The sequence below is a fragment of the Maylandia zebra genome, linkage group LG23 (genome assembly GCF_041146795.1).
Source record: "Maylandia zebra isolate NMK-2024a linkage group LG23, Mzebra_GT3a, whole genome shotgun sequence".
Taxonomy (NCBI): domain Eukaryota; kingdom Metazoa; phylum Chordata; class Actinopteri; order Cichliformes; family Cichlidae; genus Maylandia; species Maylandia zebra.
The window spans coordinates 3,402,186-3,428,711 of NC_135188.1; the positions used below are offsets into that span (position 1 = coordinate 3,402,186).

A 26,526-nucleotide genomic window follows, 5' to 3' on the forward strand; every position below is an offset into this window, starting at 1 on the left:
CAGTATAGCACATCCATACGTGCCATTGCAAGGCTTTCTCTGACTACTAGCACAGGAGTTTGCCAGTGGGACACTTGTACATGTTTCTGGCTAAACTGTCAGACGCAGAATCTCTGAGGGAGGTATGAGGGCCCAAGGTCCTCTACAGGGAGTCTTGAGATGCCATCGTTTCACAAGACTATTTCATGCCTGTCACATATGCTCAGTGTGAACTCGCTGTCATCTGTAATACAGGTCCCAGTAAAGGATGGGAAGTCATACCGCGGAGTCCATTTCTGACAGTTTGGTCAGAAATATGGACATGTGTAGTCTGCTGGAAATAACTTTGCAGGGCTCTGGCATTGCCCTTCATGTTCCTTCTCTAACAAAGGAGTCGATATTGGTTGTACTCCTTAGCTGATGTCCTTCTACTATCCTGCCCAGCTTTCCTAGTGTAACAGCCTGTCTCCTCATATCTCCTCCACACTCTTGAGGCTCTGCTAGAAGACTCAGCAAAGCTTCTTGTGATGGCAGATATTGACGGGCCATCCTGTGGGATCTGAAACACCTGTGCAATCTGAATGGGCTGCCTGTACCATTTCACGCAGCCAGTAATTACACTGTGACATTATCAAAGACAAAAATAGAGGAAAAAAACAGTCAAGAGAGATAAGGATTAGGCTGCATAGGTCTCTGCTTCCTAACATCTATTATTGTACGATCTACTGTACAATATAAAGCGCCTTGAGGCGACTGCTGTTGTGATTTGGCGCTGTATAAATAAAATTGAATTGAATTAAAACTGTGGTGACTCAGAGTTCCTTTAATTTTTTTGAGCTATGTATTTCATCTTTAACAGAGAAAAACACTCTGTGGTTTCTTTGTTTTGCAAAGCCATATCAGAATAGAGGATATAGGATTTACAACAGAGGAACCAACTAGCAGCTTTTGAACTCAGTTACTCATCAAACACAGAAAAAAAACTTTCTTGTTTTTGGAGGTCATACAACAGAAAGCAAATGTACATGGATGTAATGTTAAGAAACACGTTAAAGAGCTCATCTTGTTCCCTTGAAATACTAAATCAGACACAGATTAGTGCAGAGACATCATTTCTCTCATTTTATTCATGTTTGTAGGCTGTCTGACAGGTCTCTTAGTTACACTCAAGTCTCTGTAGCATTGGTTACCACACAATTTATTCCCCCAGAGTAATCATTCAAAACCAGCTAGTAGAAAAATCTGTCCCTGTGTGCACTGTTGAAAAAGATAATAAAAACAGATTTTCATTTAATTTGTAACAAATTAAATATATTTTTCACAAAGTGCAGCTTTGTAAAGAAAACACCTTTGCATAGTTTTTGCATCAATTACACCCATCAAAGCTGATAAAAAGAGACCTGACTATAGTGGAAACAGGCCTCTACAAAAAGCAGCATACTTGCTTGACCCAGACCGTAGGGCTGTGTTCAAAAGTGACCAAAGTTGCTTTTTCTTATTGCCTTGCTCAGAAACAAACAAACAAACAAACAAAAACCAGAAATGAACATCCTACTTCATCACAAGAAAAAATGTATCATCTAGAGCAAAGATGAAAGGATTCCAGAGATTCATAAGGGGGAAAAAAGCAAAAAGACATTTACACCGATAAAATAAAAAATATAGTATAATGTGCAGAACATGACTTAGATGCCATTTCACACAGAAAGTTAGTTAAGTATCAGTTAACAGAGTGATATCAATTCATACCAGATGATGTGTTCTAAGTTGACAACACAACTAAAAATGTGTAATTTGAACATCAAACATCCCTGACAGTTAGAATTACAAGGCACTTAGAAAGTACAGTAGCCTGTTACTACTCAGCAACATATTTAAAGTTAGAGTCATGCAAAGACTCAGTCTGGATACTGATACAAAGAAGAAACAGCATAAATTTAGTTCAATCTTTTTTTTTCTTTTGTACCTCATAAGACTTACCCGTCCCCATGCTGCAGTTCACTCATAAAAGCAACACAATTAAAATAAAAATTTGCAAGTAATTTATAAAACAAACTAATTGGGAAGATATACTTCATCTTATTCCATAACCTGGATACAAAGAGAGCAAAATGGCAGTCTTCTATTTTTTAAAAATACATTTTTCAAAAACATAAAATGGGGCACGCATCCCCTAAAGGACAATTGCATTTCTAACTCCTGAGATTTGCACAAAGTGCTTATGGCATGTTGTGGAGCAGTAACTGCTTTTTCCAGGCCCCCTAAACACATTTCTGCTTCGCTTCTTTCTTGCCACAGTGTTCAAAAAAGTGACAAAGTGAACCAATGGTTTGCACCATAAAGATTGCACGAAACATTTAAAAATAACCACAAATTGTATTTTAAAAAAAAGAAAAGAAAATCATTCTGTCTTCATAGACAACTTTTATAGTAAAGTATTTGTTGCTTCTGAACAATCTTATCAAATGTCATATTAGTGTTACTTGCGGTGACCTTCGTTCCTTAACACAACAACATTTTTGCTAAAACAGAAGCAAAACTAAAACTACCAAACTTGGCAAACCCCCCCAAAAAAATCCAGCTTAATTAACTAAATATACTTGAACTAAAGCCATGAATATTACTTAGTGCATGTATTTTTTTTAAATACCCTAAAAGTTGCATAGATATTTTTCCTTCTAAAACCTTTCTTGACAATATTGCATAGGCCACAGTTTACCAATAAACATACCTCAAAACACCAACACCGCACTGTTAAAGTGGTAAAGAGCATTTTTTGGAATAATATACTTGGTTTTGGAAACAAAAGTGGAAGTGGTCAGTGATAAGCCATAATGTCAGTTCTCCTTTAGGTTTGACAGTGGCATCAGGATGACGTCTCTGGGGGCAGAGTGAGAGAGAGTTTCATGGGCAGTCGCTGCCATCGTAGATTATGGACTTCTCCATGGTCAGATGGTAGAAAACCTTCTTGGAGATAAACCTGTTGAAGAATAGTTTTGGTTGAAAAGAAATTTAAAAATTTACATAAAAGCCAAACACAAATGCTGGCAAACATAATGGCATTTCTGTAATTTACACACTTCTGCAAAAAAAGAGGAACAAACTGTTCTAAACTATCGTGACCTACCGAGAGAAAGAGTTGTCAAAGATAAGGGTGTAGAGACCAGGATGCCGAACTTTCAGCTGTCCTTGAATGGTTTCTTTATGGGAAACGCAGCGAGTGAGAGGAATCAGGACCTGAGAACAGAACAGAAACAGGCCTTTAAAAATAATCTCAGTGCACAGGTGAAAGATTTGCCGCAGGTTTTCATAACAAATATAAATAAAGAATACGACGGTCATCAAAACTGAACCAAATCAAATTAAAAAAACAAACAAACAAACATCAGGATATACCGACAAGGGAGGGAGTTGATAGAACGCCAGATGAAAGGTCACAACTCATTTAAAACCTCTGACATTTTAAGTAAAGAATGTGCAGCTCACCCTGCTGAGCAACAATGGCTTCCTGCAGTGGTTTTCTTCAGTCAATAATGTTTGAAAAATAAAGCAAAAAGACCGTGCAGTCTGTAGGGGTGACCATGAAAGCACACACTGGGTCTGGTGATAACTTTTGCTTTGAAATCATCACCTGTGAGTGTGGGATATTTGAGTTTGGCAACAACCGGAAAGCCTTTCATGCAGGTTTGCGATTTCCTTCCATTTAAAATGATGTAATCTGCAACAGTTGCTTTTATGGACGCTGCCAGTGGCAGACTTACAAGATGTGCACATCAACACATGCTCACAGTGTTTAGGCCTCTACACAAGAGGCTATATAAAAAAAAAGGTAGACAGAGATTTCCTGAGCTCACAGTAAGTTAACTGTACCTTTGACTGTTGCACCGGAGTGTCAGTGGACTCCCGGTAAACCACGCTGAAGAAGATGCTCTTGGGCTCGGAGGAAAACATCCAGCTTATAGTTGGCCCAGAATCAATCACAGCAACAGTAATAACACTGTAGCTACTGGACTTAATGAAGAGCTCCCGGGAACTCTCACCAAACTTAGCGATATCATCAATACTGAGAGGGACAGCCACCCTGTAATGATAATGAAGGTTTATGATTAGGGATGAGACCAGAACCAGAACCCATAGATATTTAAAGGATACCTTTTAATAGCAAACTTCTGACTTCAGGTTTTCCAGCCATATAAGATTTATTGCCAAGAAGGATTGTTACAGCAAAGAAATAATCAAATTTCCTTATGTTTTGTGCTAAGTTTAAGCATGATATATATTTAGACCACATGAAAACTCACGTGACTTCTCCTGATTTGAGAAGGTTGATCTCTGAATCCTGAACAGTGGGAACTTGCTCGTCATCAGGGGTCACTTCTCCTGTGCTTCTACAAAATCCGAAACGAGACGCAGAGAACAATCGTTATGAAAACTGTTGTGCAACACTTCAGTGGCAAAGACCTATTAAACAAAATAACTCACATCAACATAAAACTCCACAGCATCTACACAGAGTGCAGCTAATTTTAATCTGTATTTTAAATTTTGCTGGGACATGCTCAAACATCATATGCATTTGAAGTGGACTCAGATTTGTACCCACGGGTCAGTACTTTTGCATTTTAATGGATCATTTCTGCATGTTTTACCTCATTTCACCCAAACACAAATGCTTAATGTTAAAAACGCCAATTACATTGATTTTCAGCAACCTCACATCTTTGCTGCATAAATGTTATGATGATGCTGGTTAAGTAACCTGTTTCACACTAATAAAGCACTTTTTTGTTATAAAAGTTTCTTTATTTTAAGAACTATTAAGAGCAGTACACAAACATGTGTTCTCCAGAAAATGAAAGTAATCTGGTGGTACCGCTTCCTTTATTTCTTTTCTCTTATCTGTAAACACAACCCAGCAAACACGATCGAAACCCCAACATAACATCCCTGGTCACAACCGGTCGCGGTAGGCCTGCAAACACCGAACCACAGACATGTTGTCGCTGTTTCCATGTAGAACAGAGTGTTTTTAACAAAGTGATACATCTATTCAGATTATTGCAACGAAGGAATTAAATGCAACTGTCTTTCTTTGTTTTTTAGAAACTGACAGCTAATTTGTTTATTGCAGGATTGTGAACAGATGGCCACATGTCTCTGTGCACAAAAACAAGCATTACCAGAGTCTCCTCTTTAAAAAAAACAAAACAGTTTTAGGTCATTCATGTTTGCAGCCATCTGCTGTTTCATTTGTTGCTGTTGGATTTAACTTTTCTATCTGTGATGTCAGCATAATAAATCCAGGGAACATAACCTAGTTGAGCAACAACTCAATTAGCTCAGTAGTATAAGAACTGGGCTTGTTCATCACCACTGAGGTAAATGTTTGTTCTTTTTATTCTTGCTGTGGACAATGTTTTATTTTGTTTTATTCTAATCAACTAAGATTACTAGAAGATAATTATTGAATGCCTCTTTCTCACGAGGCCTCTCAAAGTGATGTCAGTGGGTTTTTTTAAACCAGGACTGGACCTTGACAAAAACGCCATCCGATGGTTATTCAACACTGAAATGTTTGCTTTGAAGTCTGTGAAGAGTTTTGTATCAACTCGACATTAACAAGCCGGCTGGTGCCACGTTTATGGTCTTTTCTAAGAGCAAAGCGAGACACTCACAACAGTTACGTGTTTTAAACAGATAACGATAATGTTACTGTTAATAATATAAGTTAAGAGCTGCTTAATTACTGGTGCTCAGCACTGTGGTATCTTGTGTTTTTTCTGATTGATCTCTCCAGCTGAGTTTCACCTGAGGACCCTGAGCAGTTAATGACAGAGTGACACGCTGACTCTGAAAACAACACGCGGAGCAATGACTCATCGGCATCCGCTCCGCTTTGTCTGCCCATAGACGCTGCACTCACAAATCCAGCGCTCCTGGATGCCTGCGGTCTTGTTCTCCCTCCAGGGACCCTGCAGTGGTCTGAGAGGTGGTATCACTGTCGTACACACCATTTACCTCCTCTTCTGTGATGATGTCAAAAGCTTCAGATGTGTTACTAGGATCTGACACTGAGAGCGAACAGGTAAATAAAGCAGATTAAATGCAACAAAGAACAATGTGCAGTCTGGAGTAAATAAAAAATCATGCAAGCATTAAAAAGGAAAAATGTAACAGGACTGAATTGAGACGAATGACGCAGTTTGTTTTTTTTTTTTCTGAATTTGAGCCAAACTGCGTTTTTCTCTGAATGAAAATGTCATCATCTTCCCCATTTGCACAGGAATTCACAGTAAAGGTTTCTGTCCTCCTTCCTCAACTAAACTTTCACTTCTGCTTACATGAAGAGTGAGGGTCAGATACGTACACCAAGAAACTATCGGTGCATGTGGACATTTGTGAAATTAGTGAGTAAACATGTTTCTTCTTCTCACCTGTGACCCTGGGAGTTGGTATGTATGAAGCTGGTTCAGGAGGTGGTTGAGGTCCAGCTCCAGGTGGAGGAGGCTGCACATCCGAGGGGCTTAACTCTGCTGCCGTGAACCTCTCCACCACTGCACTATGTTGGGTGTAGCAGTGCCTGCAGCAGCGCTCCTTTTTCCCACTTTGCTTGGTCACAACATAGTTGTTGCTGCAGTAGTAGCAGAAGATGCGGCCACAGAGCCTACAACATTACAAATAAATAACTAAACATACATGCATAGAAATATTTTACCCATAATCCACATTTTTATCATCACTCGAGTGTGAAAGTGGATTTGATTCTACGTTACATGCAGTGTGAAAATCAAATCAGGGTATGCACAAACATGAAAAGGAGAGTAGGCCTTGGTGCAGAACCAAACCTGCAATGATGTCTGCGCAGCCACCAGGTGAACTGGCCTTTGCAATCGAGACAGTTGGTGGCCTCCTGATCCACCAGCCACCAACGCTCCTCTGCTCGCAGTTTCTGCTCAAATTCCAGAGCATCAGACTTCTGCCACAGAGCATCTTTGTCCCTGATTCAAGCACAAAAATGACAATGAAACGTCAGATTTCAGTCTTGTCTTCAGTCTAGCCTTTAAATTTTTTTGCGTGGGATGGATTTGGCTCAATTCTCAATATCAACTCAATATTCAAAGCAGTTGAAGTATCGTGAACAATTACTCGCTGAACAAAATTTGTCATTTAGTTGGACTTCATAAACTGCTTTAATGCAAAAGAACGCATACAAACTGAAACATGGAATATCTCTCCATTTCTGAAACGATGCAACTAAGACAAATAATGAAGACGTGCATAATAAAAGAGCACAAATGGAAGAACTAACGTGGGCACATCCCACTGGAGTTGCATGAATCACTGTTTTTGTGTTTCATTCTATGCAGAGTATGAAAGCGTTTGAGGTTTCTGAATACAGTGAATAATGGTACACAAAAAGCTGTTGTTTATGTCAGTAGAGTCTCTCACCAACATTTTCTGCTCTTGTCTCCATCAAAGTCTTTCTGTCAAATCCAATCTCAGTAATTTAGCTCAGCATTTAGAGAAGCCTCCCCTCACCTGCTCCTCAGACCTAATGACACCTTTCCTCACTAAAATTTTCTCTCCTTGTTGACAGTCTTGCAAAGAACTACAAGAGACAATGGCCATACTTTAAGAGTTCGATGAGCCGCTCTTCAAGGTTCGTCTTGGTTCTGTTGAGGTCATCGATCTCTGCGGTCATCTTCAGATGACTGCTTTGTTTGTCAGCTTCCGCCGTCTTCAATTTCTCCTTTAATTCCTCGCAGGTCTTTTGTGCGGCCAGGAGTGCTTCTTCAGCCCTTTAGACACGAGAAAATTAGTAGAGATCCCTTTTTCCATTAAAAGTTGGAATTCACAAGTATTACTGATTATGAATGTACCTGGTTGCTGCGTCTTTGAGTTGCTCAATCTCGCTTTCATTTTCACGAATGGTTGCTTCTGTCTTGGTGATGTGAGCATCTTTCTCTCTCGTTAGGTGCAAGCATTCCTCATTCTCAGCCTTCGTAAAACAAATGCATGCAGTGTATCCATTAGCAATTTTTGTGTTATTTATAGAAGGTTTTTCCATATAAAAAAAAAAACAACCCTATTTATAATTGTTTGTTTTTCAAAGCCCTCTTGCTCTATAGGAGGGTATAGAAAAATAAATGGGAGCAACAACAGAAACCTGTGTTAAACCAGTATTTGATGATATAAGGCCACAACTGCATTAAAACACCTAACCTCATGCACAAACATATGACCTCAAGCACACTTAGGTAAGCCATGTATCTGATGACGATCACAGAGCTTGTGTATCTACTCCACTTTTACAACTAAAGACAAATTGGTCTTACAATAAACATGTCATTACCTGTGAAAAGAATAAAAGTAAAAGAGACTTAAAGGAAATCTGCTGAGGAACAAAACAAATAATAGAATTTGTCATATTTTATGTAATGTTTAGCTTCCTTTGCTCCAATCATTATGCAAATAATTAAAATGTTGATGTCTGCTCCAGGCTATATATTAAATATTAGAATTCTTGGTGATCTAACTAGTATTTTTCCAACATGACTTTGTATCTACTTGTGTTGTTGCCATAAATGGCTGGATTAGACTGCATTTGAAAAATACAAACCTGTAGTTCAGAAACTTTAGCCTGCAAGCTGGACTTGTTCCTCTGCTCCTCCTGCAGCTCGGCCGTCACCTTGTCCAACTGTTCGTTCAAACTCTGAAATGTGAGCGTAAGAGAAGGGTTTCACAGCCATGCTCGTGTCTTTGAACTAAACGATAATGAGCTAACAGATTATAATAACAATGTCAACATGCTGTTACTGATCGTCATTTTATTCTAGGGTGTTACCTAAAAAAAGTTTAATGTGCTCATTAGTGCTAAACGCAAAGTACAGCTGGAGCTGAATGTTTTTGATCATAAATCAAAAGCTCTGAGACCAACTGAAATTTTATCTAGTCATGGCTCTAGATGAAAAAGCCAGAGGACGCCAGAAGGAAACATGTACACCAAATATTCTGAAGTTGTTTCATCTGAATTAACAATGACAACAGGTGCTGCTGAAGACAAAGTCCGGGGTTCAATCCACTGGTGCACGTGAACGGTTTTCTGAGATATTCTGGTGAAAGCAATGAACTGACTGAGATGTCTATCCCCGAGTTCAGTTATTAAAATTAATTACTGCTGGTTTAAGACAAGTCGTGATTAACACATTTATTCCTCTCACCTTTATCTGCACTTGATAGTTCATGCTCTCTGAGCTCATCTGGAACTTGATGGCCTCCATCTCCTCTTTGTTTGAGTCCTTAATGGTTTGCACTTGGTTTTTAGTTCTTTCCAGTTCTTCTTGGAGCTCCACGATAGTCTGCGGAAGTGCCTCTTTCTGTGTAAGCTCCTTTCTTAAACTGTTATTCTCCAGTTGTAGTTCTTCCATACACTTCTCTAGTCGCTCAACCCCTTTCTCCAGCTCTATAATCTTCCCAGAATCGCCTTCCCAGTGCCCTCTGACCTCCTCTTTTTCTGCACTCAGTTTACAGATGGTCATCCCCAGCTCTGCCATCTCGGTGTTTGCCCTGTGCAAACCCTCGCGGATCTCGTTGTTCTCTAAAGCTAGCTTTCTATTGTCTGCCTTCAGGGTAGACAACTCTTCTCGCATGGCGGCTGCAGCTATGGCTAGCTCGGCATGAGCAGCGACTTCGTGATCATGCTTTTCAATGAGCGCCTCTTCCTTCTTTTTGCACTCCACGAGCTCTGCAACATGCTTCTGATTCAGTGCCTCTGTCTGGGATTTAAGTTGCTCAGTCAGGGTCCTGAGCTCATTTCTTTGGGCTTCTGTCACCTCCAGCTGTGCTTTTAACTTTAAGTTTTCTTCCTCAGATCTCTGCACCTGCACCCTAAGGTCCAGGACTTCTGCCTGGAGTCTGGACACTTCTTTCATCCTGACTTCCAACTGGACTTCAACCACAGCTAGTTTTCCGATTATTTCCTGATTTTCCTTGGCTTCAACAGCACTCCTCTCCAACTGCGCCATCTCCATCACCTGCTTCTCAGAGGTCACACTTTTAAGCATTTCACTCTGTTTAGCACAGGTGGCTTCAGCATCAGCTTTGGCAATCTCAAGTTCCTTCTCCTTGGTCTCCAAATCTTTTAGCCTGGACTGCAACTTAACAAGGTCAGTCTCTTTACTCTCGAGCTGAGCCTCTTTGACTTGGAGCTGTTCCTGAAGACTGGCTTCATTATTGCGTGAAGCTCCTACGTTTTTTTCCAATTCTCCAATTTGTCCATGAGCATTCTTCAAGTCTGCCTGGATGAGGTTAAGAGCTGCTTTCCCAGTGTTCTGCTCCTCCCTCAGACTCTGATTCTCCTGCTCCAGACGCTTCAATGTGGTCTCTGAGAGCTTTGCAGCCATGGTGGCTCGCTGCAGACTTTCATCCAGCTTACAGTTCTCTTCACGCAGTCGCTTTTCTTTTTCATCTACTGTCACCTTGGTGTCATCCAGCTGGCTTCTAAGTTGTTTCTCAGAAGCTCTTAAAGCTGCTAATTCAGCCTCAAGCACCGATCTGTTTTCTGCCATCTCCTTTTCTAGCTCGGAGTACTCTGTCTTGCCGTTTTCTATCTTCGTAGCTTGTTCTTTGACATTCTCCTCCAGCTCAGCAATCCTAGTATTCAGTTTGTCTCTCTCTGTGATCAGACCCTGGTTCTTGCTTTGCAGCTGTTGTAGTGTCTCAACGCTGCAGGCTAGCTCCACCTCTTTTCTTTTAAGCTGTTCTATAAGGGAAGCAACTTCTGCTTCTAAAGACTCTTTCAAGTCACCAATATTTTTCTGCATCTCATCTTTATCTTCTTGTGCCCTCTTCTTCACCTCTACTACCTCTTTCTCTTTCTCCTCTAGAGATCGTTGGAGGTCTTGCAGTTGCCTCTGTAGGTTGCTAGCCTCCTTCTCTTTCACTACCAAGGCCCCCTGCAACTTGTCAACTGTAAAGCACTGCTCCTCCACTTTTTCCTCCAACTTGACTTTCTCCTCAGACACAGACGAAAGTAATGCTCCGAGTTTTGTTTCAGCATCCTTTGCAGATGTCTCTTTGACTCTAAGCTCTTCCTCTAGCCTTTCTGTTTGCCTCCTCTTCTTCTCAACCTCAGCTACTGCTTCTAACTTCCCTTTCTCTGCTTCTTTCAACCTGTCCAGCAACTCGTGTATCTTTTGTGCAGAATCAAAGGACTTGGCCGTCTGCTGGTCCTTCTCATTCAGAAACCCGCCCATCTTGGCCATGAGCTCCATGTTCTTCCCCTCAGCAACAGCCAGCTTTTCCTGAAGCAGCAGCTGCTCAGCCTGCTTGGCTTGTTCCCCAGTTCTGAGTGCTTCTACCTCTCTGGATAAAGCCGTCTCTCTCTGCTGCAGAGCATAAAAGTTTTCTTGCAAGCCTTTTTGTTGCTCATTAAGTGTAAGCGATGCATCCAGCTGTCTCTGCAGATCTACAACAACTCCTCTCAGCTCTTCACTCTCCTCGCCAAGCTGCTGCATCTTATCTTGGAGTTCTCGGTGCTTCAATTCTGAACGGTCAAGCTCAAGTCGAAGTTCTTCAACTTCACTGACATCTTCTCTGCAGGCAGGCAGCGACTCATTCAGGTCATTCAGCAGACCCTGACCATAGTCAGGGCTGGAAAGGAACTCAGATGCTTGCTTTATGATTTCAAGGGAAACAAAGGAAGAAGAAAAGGAATAATGAAAATCTTGCAATCATTTGAAAGTTAATAAAAAATTAAATGATGTTATTAGAGACAGACATCAGTTACCTGGGAGTAAGAGCTGGCCAGACTGTTAATACTGGAACTGCGACTGGGTGGTTTCCACATATGGCCAGGTGAGTTTGCACTTCCCAGTGTCCTCCTGTTAATTATAAAACAATTCAGATAATGAGAAATATGGATTAATGTCAGACAACCTGACTAAGTGGGTTCAAAGGCAGAGATATATCACCTTTTAATGTTCTTTTAATTTTACATTATTTTCATTAGTTATTTTGTTACCTTGCAAAAGTCGGCCAGGAGGCATCAAGGTCATAACCTCTTGATGCTACGTCAAACTGGACTTCGTTGAGCTCGTACAGGTGACTGATGATGTCCACACTAAGGTGAGGCTTCAAGAAGGGACTTCTTGCATAGTACCAGTCACTGTGAGGACAGAGGTGAGAAAGACAACGTGACAGCACACAGCAAAACCACAAAAAACAAATTAAGTTTAAAATTTGAACTTTAATAATATACTTTTGAAAGTAAACACTAAAGAAAGGAAATGTCACCTAGAAAAATTACACACACACACACACACACACACACACACACACACACATTAAGCTTCTTAGGCTGTAGTAAATAGTCTGCAGCATCAAAAATCAACCATATTTCTCTTTAAAATTAAGATTGAGAATTTTGCATTTTTCTATTCATTAAAATAAGTCTACCGCACTAAACACACTCATTTCACTCAAGTAAGTGACTGAACTGAAAGCGACTTCATAATAACTAGACTGTTATACATACTCTACTATTATTTCGTAGGAGAGCTACTTCTAGGACGTTCATTAAGAGAACAGAAAACAATGACGTCAAACGCTACATCAAACAGAAAAATCAACATCTGATTCAGTTTCCATGATTGTCAGCCATAAACAGCTGGCTCACTTCTGCCAGTGTTTCATGGGCTTTATTCAAATTTAACAGTCTTGTCGATTTAAATCAAATATGTGTGTTCTTTTATTTTTTAATGTCAGCATAGAAATAATCGGGCTGTGACAGGCTTACCTGGTGACTCTCTGGTTCATTAGGCACTGCTGCAGCGTGTCAGCCAGTCGCTGATGTACGAGGGAGTAGCGAATAAATGCTCTTCCTTTCCCCAGAGATGTTTTTAGCTATTAAAGCAAATCAGAGATTATTACACATGGTCCTTAAAAAAACATGTACTGACATTGCCGGGAGTCAAAGACTACAAAGAAAAATATCTTTCTGTTTAGCCTTTCCGAAAACAAAATGAACAACTCTAGACTCTAAATAACCATACAAAATCTAACTGAAAGACAGGCACAAATAATATAAAACTGACAACAAGAAACACATTAAAAAGAAAACAAAAAAATTCACAATATGTTGTTAATTAAAGCCACTTAAACTACTAAAATGCGTCCTGAGTTTTATATATTTATATATATACAGAGTACACACAGCAAAAGACTGATCGCCGTTAAATGCAGAACTGACCCCCACAGGAAATCCGTCTTACCTGTTGCAATAAGACTGTACAACTCTTTCTCGCTCTGTAGACGACTTTTTTAGGATTGATATTAATGTAATTTATGTCTTTTTACTCAGATTGTGCATTATTATTATTATCGTTATTCATCTGTATGTTATTGAATGTTTTTCCCACTCCCCCATTATATGCTGGTACTCTATTTTTATTCATTGCACCGACATTATGTCACTTGCATTCATAGTTATTTTATTTTATTCTATTCTTGTATAATCATTTTTTCCTCTCTTGCCGCAGTGAACATGTCTATGACAAAATAATTTCCCTCGGGATAAACACAGTTTTTAGATTTTTCAGATTCTAAGTAACAGGGCAAAAATTGAAGTATGTAACTAGCATGAATGTTTAAAGGTCTGTCTGATATTGTCACCATGCAACCAGAACTATGTTACTCTGTTTCCACATATCTCATTACTGTTTCTCACACCTGGCACAAAATCGTAAATAGTCAGCTTCAGATGGTTGAGATTAATGTGCCGCCTGAGGACACATGACGCCCACTCATTTTCATGACTATTACCTGCTCTATTCTCACTCAGGTGCACTGTAAGGGTTATAGGGGTTTAAGGTCTGACCCGACAGTGCTGGACACCTCAATCTGGTGATGTCTAGGAAAGTTCAGAGCTGCAGTGCATTTGTGGAAAGTGGCTTTAGTGGTGTCATTATTAACAAATCTCACCTCAGTGATGGATTTGACAAAGCGGATACCGTCATTGGCTCCTTTGATCTTAGCCAGGCATTCACTGAAGTAATCCCAGTAGTCTTTCTTTGTGCCAAGAAATGTGGTCTTCTCCTTCTGGTCAAACTGAAAGAAGGTATCAGAAACTGTAAGAAAGCGACATGGCACCCAAACTATCCTGAATTGAAGTCTATATGAGATTTCCACAGCAGCAAAAATGGTGAAAGAAGTATAAAGTTAGGTCCACAGGCTGTAAGACATCTTTTGTGGTTTTGACTGTAAAATCCTGGAATTTTAAATCAAACAATCAAGATATGATTAAAGTGCAGACTTTCAGCTTTAATTTAAAAGCATTTTATTAACTATTAACAAATTAAAGCCACTTTTATGTATTGTGTGTATAGTTTCCAAGGCTCAAAAGTAATTGAGCGCCTGACTGATAAATAGTTTTACAGCCAGATGAAGCCTGTATTAGACATAAAAGTTCTGGAGTTGATTCAAATTGTTCAACTTTGAAGTCCAAACAGTTGCCAATACATGCGAATGCATTTACCAGCTCAATAACACCAAAAGGCCTGAACGGCCACAGAAGACGACTAAAGCGGATGATGAATGAATTACAAATAAGATAAACACCTTCATAGCATCTAAGTAAGTCAAGAGCAATCTCGAACAGGTAGGTGTATCCCTGTCAAAGTCTGCAATCAGAAGATGCCTTTATAAATGTTAATAATACAGACCATTCACAACAAGGAGCAAACCACTAGTTGCACTCAAGAACAGAACAGCTAGATTGGACTTTAACAGAAAACATCTGAAACGGTCTGTCCAGTTCTAGGGAACAGGAAAAAAGTCTTTGGTCAGATGAAACATTTAACTTATACCAGAATAATGGCAAGATGGAGAATGGAGAAAGAAACGAATAGCTCACCATCCAGAGCATACAACATCACATGTCAAACATGGAGGAGGCAGAGTTATGGCATGGCTTTGTATGGTTGCCAGTGGAACCAGGACACTGATGTTTGTTGATGTGAAGGCTGACAGAAGGAGCAGAATGAAGGAAAGTGTACAAGGCCATGCTCTATGCTCAGATTCAGCCAAATGCTCCAAAACTGATCAGAGCTTCACAGTACAAATGGATAATAACCAAAAGGACACTGCAAAAGAAACCCAAGGGTTTCCTCAAGGTTGGGAAATACTCTTCAAAGGTCAAGTCAAGTCATCTGATCTCAACCCAATAGATCAGGGGTGGGGGAACCCAAGGGCCGGTGTCCTGCAGGTTTTAGATGTGTTCTTGATCCAACACAGCTAATTTAAATGGCTAAATGACCTCCTCGGCATGTCATGAAGTTCTCCAGAGGCCTGGCAATGAACTAATCATTTGATTCAGGTGTGTTGACCCAGGGTGAGATCTAAAACCTGCAGGACACCGGCCTTTGAGGCCTGGAGTTCCCAACCCCTGAAATAGAGCATGCAATATCCAACTGAAGACAAAACTGAAGGCAGAGAAATCCACAAACGTCAACAACTGTAATAAAAGCTTAGAAGAGCTTCTGAAGGGAGGAATCACAGCTTTTAGTGATGTCCATGAGTTCTAGACTTTAGGCAGGGAAAGCATTTCATCAGAATACAAACAATCCTTATATTTAAAATTATGTTAGTCTGTCCAGTTAATTTTAAGCTTCTGAAAATGGGGTCTATGATTTATGATAAACAGTTAATGCAAATTTTATGTTAAATCCCATAAATTAAAGGTGAAAGGTTGCACTTCAAGAAATAAAGAGATGGAAAATTACAAAACGTTGTCACTGTCAAAAAACCCTTTGGACCTAAACTTCCTGTTGAAGAAGACTTTTTTTTTAATATATAGATATATTTTATATCAAGGCAGCAGAATTTTTTTAAGCGTTTTTGACTCTTGATTCAATTTAGTGCCTGGAGAAGTCAAACAGGAAGGTAAGTATTTACAGACACTAGTTAAGGACAAATAAGATCATTGAGTAATGTGTCATGTAAAATGCTGTGTTTCTCCAGTTAATTAGCTTCCTGTCCATTTTCTTAATTTTGTTTCATCTAAGAAACTACGTGTTGTTCCTTAGCTAGCTGTGTAACCTCACCTGCAGCAGGTACTCCAGTTTGTTGGCAAATTTCTGGAGATTGGTGCTGTCATCTGTGATTGGCTCCCCAGTTTCTCTGTATTCCTTTGCAAGCTCTGCAACAGACTCTGAAATAGACACAAAAATAATTCCAAACCGATCACTGGCAAAGCAGGTAGATTATGTTGGAAAACTGGGAACTGTTCATACATTTTATATAAAGTAAACTTAAAAACAGAAAGAAGCAGCATGTCTTCATTCAGCTAATTTATTAAGACAGGAAACTGAGTGAATGCAAAGTGTACATTTCGGTAACACACAAACTCAAATAGTCCTGGTACCTATAACTCTAACCACTTCCACTGTCACGCTCTTCCAGTAAAGCTGATTTTTACATAAAAACTTGCCTCTTATCCATCGTAAAAACTGGAAAGACACCCGTGATGGATGCACTCTGAGCACGCATTCTCTGTCTCGCTGCATGCTGACAGAGGCTGCCACCACACCCTTACAACACAAACATGAGGTCAGATGCCTGTGCTTCCAAATGGTTTGTTGGCAAGGGTCAGTCAGTCTCCCTCTGCTAAACTGTACTCAGACTTGACTCTATGGCAGACATCCTGAAATCACAGCTTGCTAACTCTCTTTCTCTTCTTCTCAGTGAGGCCATGTCAGTTAACAACTGACGTCTGCCAGTGTAATTGCACACACACACACATTCAAACACACACACACGCACACACACACACACACACACGCACACACACACACACACACACACATTCAAACACACACACACGCACACACACACACACACACGCACACACACGCACACACATTCAAACACACACACACACGCACACACACACACACATTCAAACACACACACACAAAGCTGACAAACCATGCAAATCTCGGATAATCCTCTGGAGCTGGTTCTCCTCGACCCTAGTCCCCGCAGCCATGGCCCCACCTCTCGCTCCCTGGCAACCAGGGGTCACAGGGTCGTATAAAGTCTGCTGAATCAGAAAATCAGAACCAGTTAGGAACAAAAGGAGGATCACAGCTCCCTCTTTATTCTCTTATGGCCACATATGATCCACACAAACGTGTGTGAGGATGAGAACACTTCTCAACATCTTTGCGGCAAATGCAGTTTAGGCCAGAAATTCAATCTAACAGAGGTACAATAGTTTGTGACAGAGCACAGTATTTACTGTGGATATCAGATTTCAACAAAAGGCTAAACATAAATACATCCTCATAGGTCTCTACTACAAAGCAAGTTTAATGCGCGGACGGTATCTTTCTGTTATCTGGATTCACTTCTCCTAACATTATCAATCAGGATAAGCAGGTTATTAATTCACTAAGTTAGCTCATCTAATCAGTTACAACTGCTGATAAGTGTACTGGCAACAGAGCTGCTGATTATTAAAAGTAAGATGAAACTGTACTATGAGAAAATACATTGTGGTTAACACACAGCACAGACTGAAAGAATAAAAGAAAAGAGGTGCTATATTAATAACATTTAACCTAGTTGAAGTCAGGAAAGATTGTTGACTGTGTAAGTTAACAGTCTTATCAAAATCAGGTTTCTGTCATTACAGACAGGAGAATCTGATGGATCATAACTGAGTATTTTATTAAATTAATTTTCAAAGTACAGTTTTAGTTCTTATTCTTTAACCTACAGCCTCGGTGGTGTTTAACAGTCTGAGAGTAAAAAATAAATATATTTTAAAAAATTCAAGCATATGTTCAGGCTATCTGCAAATTTGGTCAGCAAGTTCAAACAGCTGCTCTGTTTTAGGATCATACATTAAGGCTTACAGAAAAATAAAATTGTTTTTTTCAAATTGTTTGAAGCCATCAGGTTAAAAAAATCAAACACAAAAACTTTATAAGCTATAAACAAACTTCAGAGCCTCTTACAATCGGAGGACAGAGGTCAGAGGAACCGTCCAGCAGTAGTGAAGTTACCTGAATAAAAAAAAAATAATCCTATTTTATACTGCAGGCCTCAGATAATTGAAACAGTAAAAAGGCACAAACATTTGAAGGATCAACTGTAAAGGCAAGATTGTTGCTCACACACAGAGTAAACCTCGTTGGGGTGGTATGCTGGAAAACGACGCATATCGGCTTATAGTATTTATTAAAATTGTTGAGCTGTACATAAATACATGAAAACCACAACCAAAGGAAGTTAATACATAACGTGATAATCCTGTCGGGGGTATTAGTTACAGCAGGCATTTCTTAATTGGTTTGTAATTAGTATTGTATGTGTCTAAAACTTGGGAATGTAAGATAACACCCATTATGATAGCACGACGAGCATTTGTGGTGGCGTCAACGTACGTTTTGGTTTAACGTTACATTTGTATGCTACCTGACCAGGTAATGTGAGTCTCCTGGTAACAACGTTCAAAACGCTGGTAACAGCTGTAACTAACTCTTCACTATCGCTTCTCCAAACCCCTTATAACCATACCGTAGGACACACAGCTGATATATGAAACTCTTAATCACGTTCCTTTGTGTTTTTGTCACGGTGACGTTACTTTCGCTTCGACACATTTAACGGGTATTTTAAAAATAACCCTGACATCAGCGGGAAAAGCTAACTTAAATAATCTGACATGTTTCTACATAGCTGCTTAATAAAAATAACAAAAGAACAACAACTTTAACATACTTTTAGTGGTTCAACTCAACCCATAACAACCAACACAGAGCGTTTAATGCGTCCACACAAACTTGTTAGGAGTGTCCTGATTGACAGGAAGTCACCCCATTGAGAAAGCGACATTCGATCTCCCCACCAATCACTGCGGGGCTTGTAGGCGGGCTCTAGATAAGCGCTGGATAGTTTGTTTGCCTAGCAAACAGTGTGGTCATGTGACCTAGTGTCCCTATTTCCACGAGTGTCCCACTTTACTTGTCCTTTACTTGTCAGCAGAGCAGCTTTGTGATTAGAAAAGGTTTGGTAGATTATTATACTCTACAAATCTGCCCAGAAAAATAATAATCTTTGCAATCAGCACTGCAACATCTCTCGATCAATGTTTGATTCATTTTTATTTGTTTTTAAATATGTACCATTGTTTTTATATTTTATATTTATATATTTATTACTTCTATTTAAACCTTGCACTGAGTTTTTTCTATATGCTTTAGTCTGAGCTTGTGCATTGTAATTTCATCCTGCATTGCGTCCTTGAGGTTGTGCTGAATGACAATGAAATGACTCTTGAATCTAATAGCATGAATCAATATGAATGTCCTTCAGAAAGCTTGTAATTTTTTAATATACATTTCATTCTAATTCATGAGTGATTTCTGAAATAAATTTTCAAAAATTGGAAAGCCATTATTTGTTAATAATTTGGTGTGCCACAGAACAGATATTGTGACATCTAATGTGGATTTCTGTTTCTAGCATTTACACCCTATTTTTTTTAAACCTTTACAGCTTCCACAGGAGCACAAATAATTAGAAACACATTTTGGTGATATCACTATAGTTGAGGTAAAAAAAAGTTGAGGAGTACAGAGGTCTGACCCAAGACTTTGTGGACTGGTGCCAGCTGAACTACCTCCAGATCAACGCCAGTAAAACCAAGGAACTGGTGGTAGACTTCCGCAGGCACAAGCATTCTCCACTGCAACCACTGAACATCCAAGGTATGGACATTGAGGCTGTGGACAGCTACAGGTACCTTGGTGTTCATCTGAACAACAGACTGGACTGGACTCATAACTCAGACGCCCTCTACAGGAAAGGGCAGAGCAGGCTGTACCTGCTGCGGAGACTCAGGTCATTTGGGGTGGAGGGCCCACTCCTGAAGACCTTCGATGACTCTGTTGTGGCTTCTGCTATCTTTTATGGCGTGGTCTGCTGGGGCGGCAGCATCTCTGCTGGGGACAGGAAGAGACTGAACAGGGTGATCCGAAGGGCCAGCTCTGTTCTAGGATGCCCTCTGGACCCAGTGGAGGTGGTGAGTGACAGGAGAACGGCGGCTAAGCTGTCATCCCTGATGGACAACATCTCCCACCCCATGCAGCAGACTGTGACAGCACTGAGCAGCTCCTTCAGTGGGAGACTGCGGCACCCACGGTGTGGGACGGAGAGATTTCGCAGGTCTTTCCTCCCCACTGCTGTCAGACTCCATAATAAAGACTTTAACTGATCAAGCACACACATCCATACATATGCAATAATACTAAGTGCAATAATCCTTTCTGTCATCGTTGTATTTTTACTCAGTTGTATATAGTATTTGTATTTGTATTCTATTTTTATCTTATTGTATATTTATTTTATTTTATTCTACTGTATATAGTATTTTATTTTATTCTATTCTGTACAGTTGTGTACTGTATTTATTCTTATTGTATTCTAATTTTTGCCTCATAACTTTTGCACTGTCCACTTCCTGCTGTGACAAAACAAATTTCCCACGTGTGGGACTAATAAAGGTTATCTTATCTTATCTTATCTTATCTTATCTTATCTTATCTTAAAACAAAAAACAAACAAAAAAACCCTGAAGATTCTGGTTTGTCTCCCTATTTATGGCTGTGAATGCAAAATTTGGATTTTCTGTTCTTTGAGAAGCCAGAGAACTTGCTTTAATTTTACTACTTTCAAGAAGTGCCTGAACATTGAAGTGAAAGTTTAGTGAGTATCAATTCTCATTTCTAAAAGTGTCGTTTTGTCACAGTTCGCGAGGCGAGCCGTATGGATTTATTAAAGGACCCAAGATGCGGCACAACTGAGGTGAGGAAGCTTTATTTAAGGGACATGGTAAAACAACAAAGGCGGGGGTGGCAAAAACAGAACTGAGTTAAACCTAAACTGGGAAAACTAAAACTTAAACAACAAAACCTGAACACGAGAATGCACCGTTTAAGCACCAGCACCGTTTCAAAAGTACCGGTTTGGTACTGGTATCGGATAAAACCTAAACGATACCCATCCCTATTTGAACCTCCTCAATCAATCAAAGCTTTATTCGTCACATGCAGGTTGCCCTGCAGTGAAATGGGACCCCCCCCCCCCCCCCCCCCCGACCTTACACATATAGCACAAACATTACATGGGGACACAGGTCGGAGATTGGTAGAATCAGAGAAAAAACATTGAAATGTACACTACAATGGGGAAAGTACAAGAGGAAAAAAAGAGACCCCTACTCATGCTGTGCTTCCATGGTAGGACAGCATGAGAACAGGAAACAAAAAAACTCCTCTGCACAAAAAAGCACATAAATGTCCACAGCACAACATTGTGAAGACATGACAAGCCACAGGGGTGGGTGGGGGGTGAGGAGTAATCCGAAGCGAACACAGCAGCCGCCCTGCACAGCGCTACCATTCCAGCGCGGCACACAGACCCGCCGTGTTCCCTCGCAGGAAACAAGCATCGAAGGTGTTGGAAAGGGAGGGGGGATGAGTGAGTGCCTATCAGTGTAAGTGTATGTGTGTGCGCGTGTCCATAGTTCAGCTGAGACAGTGTCCTTCGGCCTATCAGGCTAAGTAAACAGTCCTCCAGCCAATCCAGGTGTCCTTGCATGGGATGGGAAGAATAGCCGTAACACAGTCGTTATCAGGGAGTGATTGTTCGGCTCCAGCCTTGGGCCTGCAGCTGGCGCCGTGATGGGGATCCGCAATGTTCATGTTGATTTTGTTAATTTCCATGCGAGCAGCCCAGGGGAATTTTCAGGCTGCTCTTTAACACTCCGACGCTGGTCTCTCAATCTCCCGTTGGAGAGTCGCGAGCCTCCCCATGATGGTATCAAACTTCTGTTCCATGGTGTTGTCATTCTTTTGATTCTGAGACCTCACAACTGCAGTGATCCGTTCCGCGATGTATTCCAACTGTCGCTCAAGGGTCTCATTTTGAGCAGGCCTCTCTCTGATGTATCCCCCCCATGCGCTCAATGGTGTTGTTTTGAGCCTTCACAGCAGCTGTAAGCGTCTCCAAGGTGTTGACCATATTACGTTCGTTGTGAGAGGTTGCGCCTCGTTCCATTGCGATTCCAGCGGGCAGCCTTGGAGCAATCAGAATTATTATCTGCAGGCCAAGAAAAATGCCCAGCAGATTCATTTTTCCAAGTTGAAAAGTATGGCTTTACCATACTGGTCCACTTGATTGATGTTTATTATTATTTATTTAAAAAATATTTATTTATTCCTTCATTCATTCTTAACTTTTAAGTTATTATAACTGGAACAGACATGACTGGGGGATAGGAAAGGAAAAGACATAGACAATTGACATCTTTTCTCAGGGAAGGTTTTGGAAAAGTTTAGCGAGGCAATGCTAAATGAATCACATCTACGTATATTCCAGGTGCTGAACTACACTGCCTGCAGTTCAGGTCCTTCACCAAACATCTGACCAATCATGACACAAAAACAACCCAGAATTGTTAAGCAGCTAGAATCTTATATCAGAAAAGAATGGGACAACATTCCTCTCATAAAAGTCCAGAAATTAGTCTCCATAGTGTTCACTTATTTACTGACTGCTGTTACAAGAAGGGGTGCTACAGAGTGATAAACATGGTCCTATCCCAACTTTTTGTTAAATGTATTGCTGCCATCAAATTCAAAGGGACCTTTTTTTCTTCTTAGAACCGTACATTTTCTCAGTCTGAAACCTTTGATATAGAATAGAATAGAATAGAATAGAAAACTTTATTTGTCAATTTCTTCAAATGTACTTCCATACAAAGGAATTGAAATTACGTTTCACACTGTCCCATGCGTAGACATTGACAACAATAAAGTGCAGATGCACAACACAAAACAGCCCTAACAATAAGGTAATATTAAGTAACAGGATAGACAAAAAAATAAATAAAATAAAGTGTTCCAACAGTGTTTCCTGGTTCCCCTGATTCACTTCAGATATATTTGTGAATGCAAATAACTGCATTCTCTTTTATTGACATTACTGTGGTGGGGCTTGTTTATTTGTTTTATTTATTTGTTTGTTTATTTGTTTGTTTTGTCTTTGCTTTACATTTGCTTCATATGTTGTTTGTTTAATTTAAGGCTAAAAGAAAATTAAATCAATGAGAGGTCAAATCTGAGGTGGTAGGGACTAATAGGTGTATACGTCTGCCTACTCCTTTTCAAACAAAAGAATAATATTTTGTAATGATTGTGAACGCACATGTTTGAAATAAAAATGAACTGAACATTTCAGTTCCAACTTCTTTAGAATTGGGGTTGTAAAATCTAAAAAACAAATGTATCCTGGAGTTGTGTATTTCCTTGTTTTACCTAATGATATATTCTGGGGGAAAATAGACACAGAAGAAACAATTGCAGAATTTTGAGCTCCATCGTTATAAAGTCAGCAAATTTCATTTCACAAATATGTGGATCATGCTACAACCAAAAAAGCACACAGGTCACCTATTTACTATATGAGAAAAAAAAAAAAAAGTAAACGCAAAATAAAAAATAAAAAAAACTATATGCGAAAACAGGTGTGGCCACAAAAACAGAAGCAGAAACTGAAAATGTCACGAGTTTATAAATGATTCTCTTTTTAAGCTGCCACAGAAGGTGTCTCATCTGGGAAGCTATTGATTTCATCAAGCAGAAGGTACTTTATTTCAAATCTTTTCCATGCTGTTTTTTACTCATGGAGAAAAATCTATTGTAACATGTCACTAAAGTCATCTACTTATTTTTATTTTGTAGGTAGTGGTCTGAAAGAAAAGAATATGTCAACTAATTCCAGCCAAGATCCATTAAACAGCACTTATGACTATTACTACGAGGATGAAATCTGTGATAAGAGTGGAGTGGTGACATTTGGATCCTTTGCCATTCCGATTTTCTTCTCTGTTGTGATCACACTGAGCCTGACAGGAAACATTCTTGTCCTCATAATCCTGGCTTTGTATGAAAATCTTAAATCTCTGACCAACATTTTCATCCTCAACTTGGCCATCTCTGACCTCGTCTTCACCGTCGGTCTTCCTTTCTGGGCCATTTACCACGTCCAGGGATGGGTGTTTTCTGAAATTCTCTGCAAAGTTGTGACTTTTATCTTCTTCACTGGGTTTTACAGCAGCATTCTCTTCCTGACCATCATGACCATCTACAGATACCTGGCTGTGGTCCATCCTCTGTCTGATCTCAGCACACCGAAACACTCCACCGGGGTGTTTCTGTCTGTCCTGATTTGGATAATCAGCACTGGAGCAGCCATGCCCTCCCTCCTTTTCAGCTCGATCACCAAGGTCCACCACAAAGATAAAGAGTCACAGGGCTGTGAATATAATCATCCCATGTGGGAAACTGTTGGTGTCATCCAACAGAATGGTTTCTTCCTAGTTGCTTTTGTAGTCATGGCTTTTTGCTACATTCAAATACTAGAAAGAATCACAAGAACAAGATCTCACACGAAGAACAGAGCAGTCAAGTTGGTATTCTGTATAGTTACTGTGTTCTTCATTGGCTGGGTGCCGTACAATGTTGTAATCTTTTTGAGGGCCTTGCCTGCTCATGTGGTCCCGTCATTAATTGAATGTAAAGCAAGCACCCAGCTTGACTATGCATTTTACGTGTGCAGGCTCATTGCTTTCTCCCACTGTTGCCTCAACCCCGTTTTTTATGCATTTGTTGGTGTGAAGTTTAGGAGTCATTTAAAGTTAATGCTACATCGATTCATCCGACGACAAAGTCCAGTCGAGGAACAACAGGTTAGAATGCAAAACTTAGTCTCACATGGATCAATGTACTAGCTGCCCAGTTCATTTTCTTGCATTCACTGTAATATAACTGATTATATAATTATAAGTCCAGTGTGCATTTCACAAAATTCATTGAATCTACAGAAGAGAGGAACTTTGTTTTATACAGCACGGCACATAGCAAGCTGTACTTGTGTGTCCATCTGTGTTAACATTTCGTAACCTTTCATTATAGCATACAGTACTTGGATAGTTACCTAAATGTGTGTTTTTTTTTAATGTAAAATAAATTTAGTCAAACAGATGTTGCATTTAATACTCCAATACTGAATGCATGCAATAACTCTTTGTATAGAACAAGCTAATGCAGTTGATTAGTTTAAAACCCTTGTGCTGTAATGTTGGCAAAAATCCTTGTATATAATAATAGTAAAGTGATCAGCAGGTAAATATCAGCAGGTATTTTACATGCAAATTTGTGCATAATTACAATAATCATTATGTCAGAAAATCATGTCATATAGAAACTACAGACAAAGTCAGTCGATTCGTGTTTTAAGGGGTTTTTATGCAATTAATACAAATACCAGTGACCATTTTAATTAACCACGCTGTTTTTCTTTCTTTACACGTCTCTATCAAACAGTAGAGTCGTGCGATATTATTTTGGGGTGATAATTTGAGGAAGCCAAGCAAGACCTACACGTATGTTGTTATCTAACTGATGCACTGTCACACAGTGTGCTCCCTCTCATAGTGAATAAAAAAAAGAAAGATTTCTAACACAGTCAGGGAATTTTTACATTTCTAACATTAAGGACCTCTGAGTTACATGTATTAAATCACAAACTCAGTTTTAATTATCTGATATACAAAAGTCCTGTTCATGTTTCATTATCATTCAAAACTAAATCAGCTGTTTAGTCCCAACACAACAGACTGAAAACAGCACAGATCTTGCAGAGGCTCCAAACAACCACAGTCTAAACAGCTATCATATGATTGCTTCTCTGCTGTGCTCTATTCCTGTGTAGTAACAACCACATAAAAACTGTTACTTCTGACACATGTAGCTAAATCCTGCAAGGCATCTTCAGTGTTTACTCTCCTTTTCAATGCTACAGTATGAAAAATGCACACATATATGCATGAGAAAAATTGTATCTGTATAATAAGATCTGAGTATAATCCCATATTCTAGGATTAGTTTTTCACTTGGCTTCTTCAAAACCTAACCCCCGACTACTACACTGCTATCAAATGGTTTCATTTCACTTCACTTCATATATTCATTTCACTATATTAACAATAGCAAATAGTTTTCTGTGTGGGATTTTTAGGGGTTTTTTTGTGTTTGTTTGTTTATTTTTTATTTAGCACCTCTAGTGTTTTAGTGGTTAACACCTTTGCTTAGCAGCCATAAAAATTCAGATTCACAAATCCCTCTGGGACTGTGTCAAGAAAGCTTCTGGTGTAAAACTCTGCCAAATCAAACAAATGGACCTACCAGCTGTGGTGACCACCTGGGGCAAAGGAGCAAATAAAAGCTGTTGTACATAGTTGTTAGTTAGCTGTTGTTGTTTTTTTGTTGTTGTTGTTGTTTTTTAATAATAATAATACTTTTGTCAAAGAGTTGATCAGCTGAACATTTGGACAGTTCTGTGTGTATTAAGTATTAACAGCCAAAGTATATTTTTTGTTAATTTTTTTAATGTGTATCTATTAAAGACAAACAAAATGCA

At 39.6% G+C, this 26,526-nt stretch overlaps 2 protein-coding genes across 6 annotated transcripts; one reads left to right on the forward strand and one right to left on the reverse strand.

Annotated features, from left to right (window-relative positions):
• Positions 1–1,088: 1,088 nt before the first annotated feature.
• Positions 1,089–18,848, reverse strand: fyco1a (FYVE and coiled-coil domain autophagy adaptor 1a). 5 transcript variants are annotated; one of them, XM_076880765.1, is made up of 19 exons: positions 18,763–18,840; positions 17,997–18,044; positions 16,963–17,077; positions 16,080–16,186; positions 13,960–14,085; positions 12,776–12,882; positions 12,002–12,145; positions 11,768–11,861; positions 9,201–11,654; positions 8,600–8,692; positions 7,860–7,978; positions 7,611–7,778; positions 6,825–6,977; positions 6,414–6,643; positions 5,903–6,005; positions 4,281–4,367; positions 3,850–4,060; positions 3,107–3,216; positions 1,089–2,959 (listed from the first exon to the last, which is right to left on the reverse strand). In XM_076880765.1, the coding sequence occupies exons 3-19, from the start codon at positions 17,021–17,023 to the stop codon at positions 2,884–2,886; spliced, it is 4,443 nt and encodes a 1,480-aa protein (XP_076736880.1). In that variant the 5' UTR covers positions 17,024–17,077; positions 17,997–18,044; positions 18,763–18,840; the 3' UTR covers positions 1,089–2,883. The 5 variants fall into 5 exon arrangements, with proteins under 5 accessions (XP_076736880.1, XP_004555087.2, XP_023009346.2 ...); XM_004555030.3 differs by having other exon boundaries at positions 5,903–6,050; XM_023153578.3 differs by having other exon boundaries at positions 5,903–6,050; positions 16,963–17,074; positions 18,763–18,834.
• Positions 18,849–23,652: 4,804 nt separating this feature from the next.
• On the forward strand, positions 23,653–26,526 carry xcr1a.1 (chemokine (C motif) receptor 1a, duplicate 1). Its single transcript, XM_012920125.4, has 2 exons — positions 23,653–23,688; positions 23,787–26,526. The coding sequence occupies exon 2, from the start codon at positions 23,810–23,812 to the stop codon at positions 24,833–24,835; it is 1,026 nt and encodes a 341-aa protein (XP_012775579.2). The 5' UTR covers positions 23,653–23,688; positions 23,787–23,809; the 3' UTR covers positions 24,836–26,526.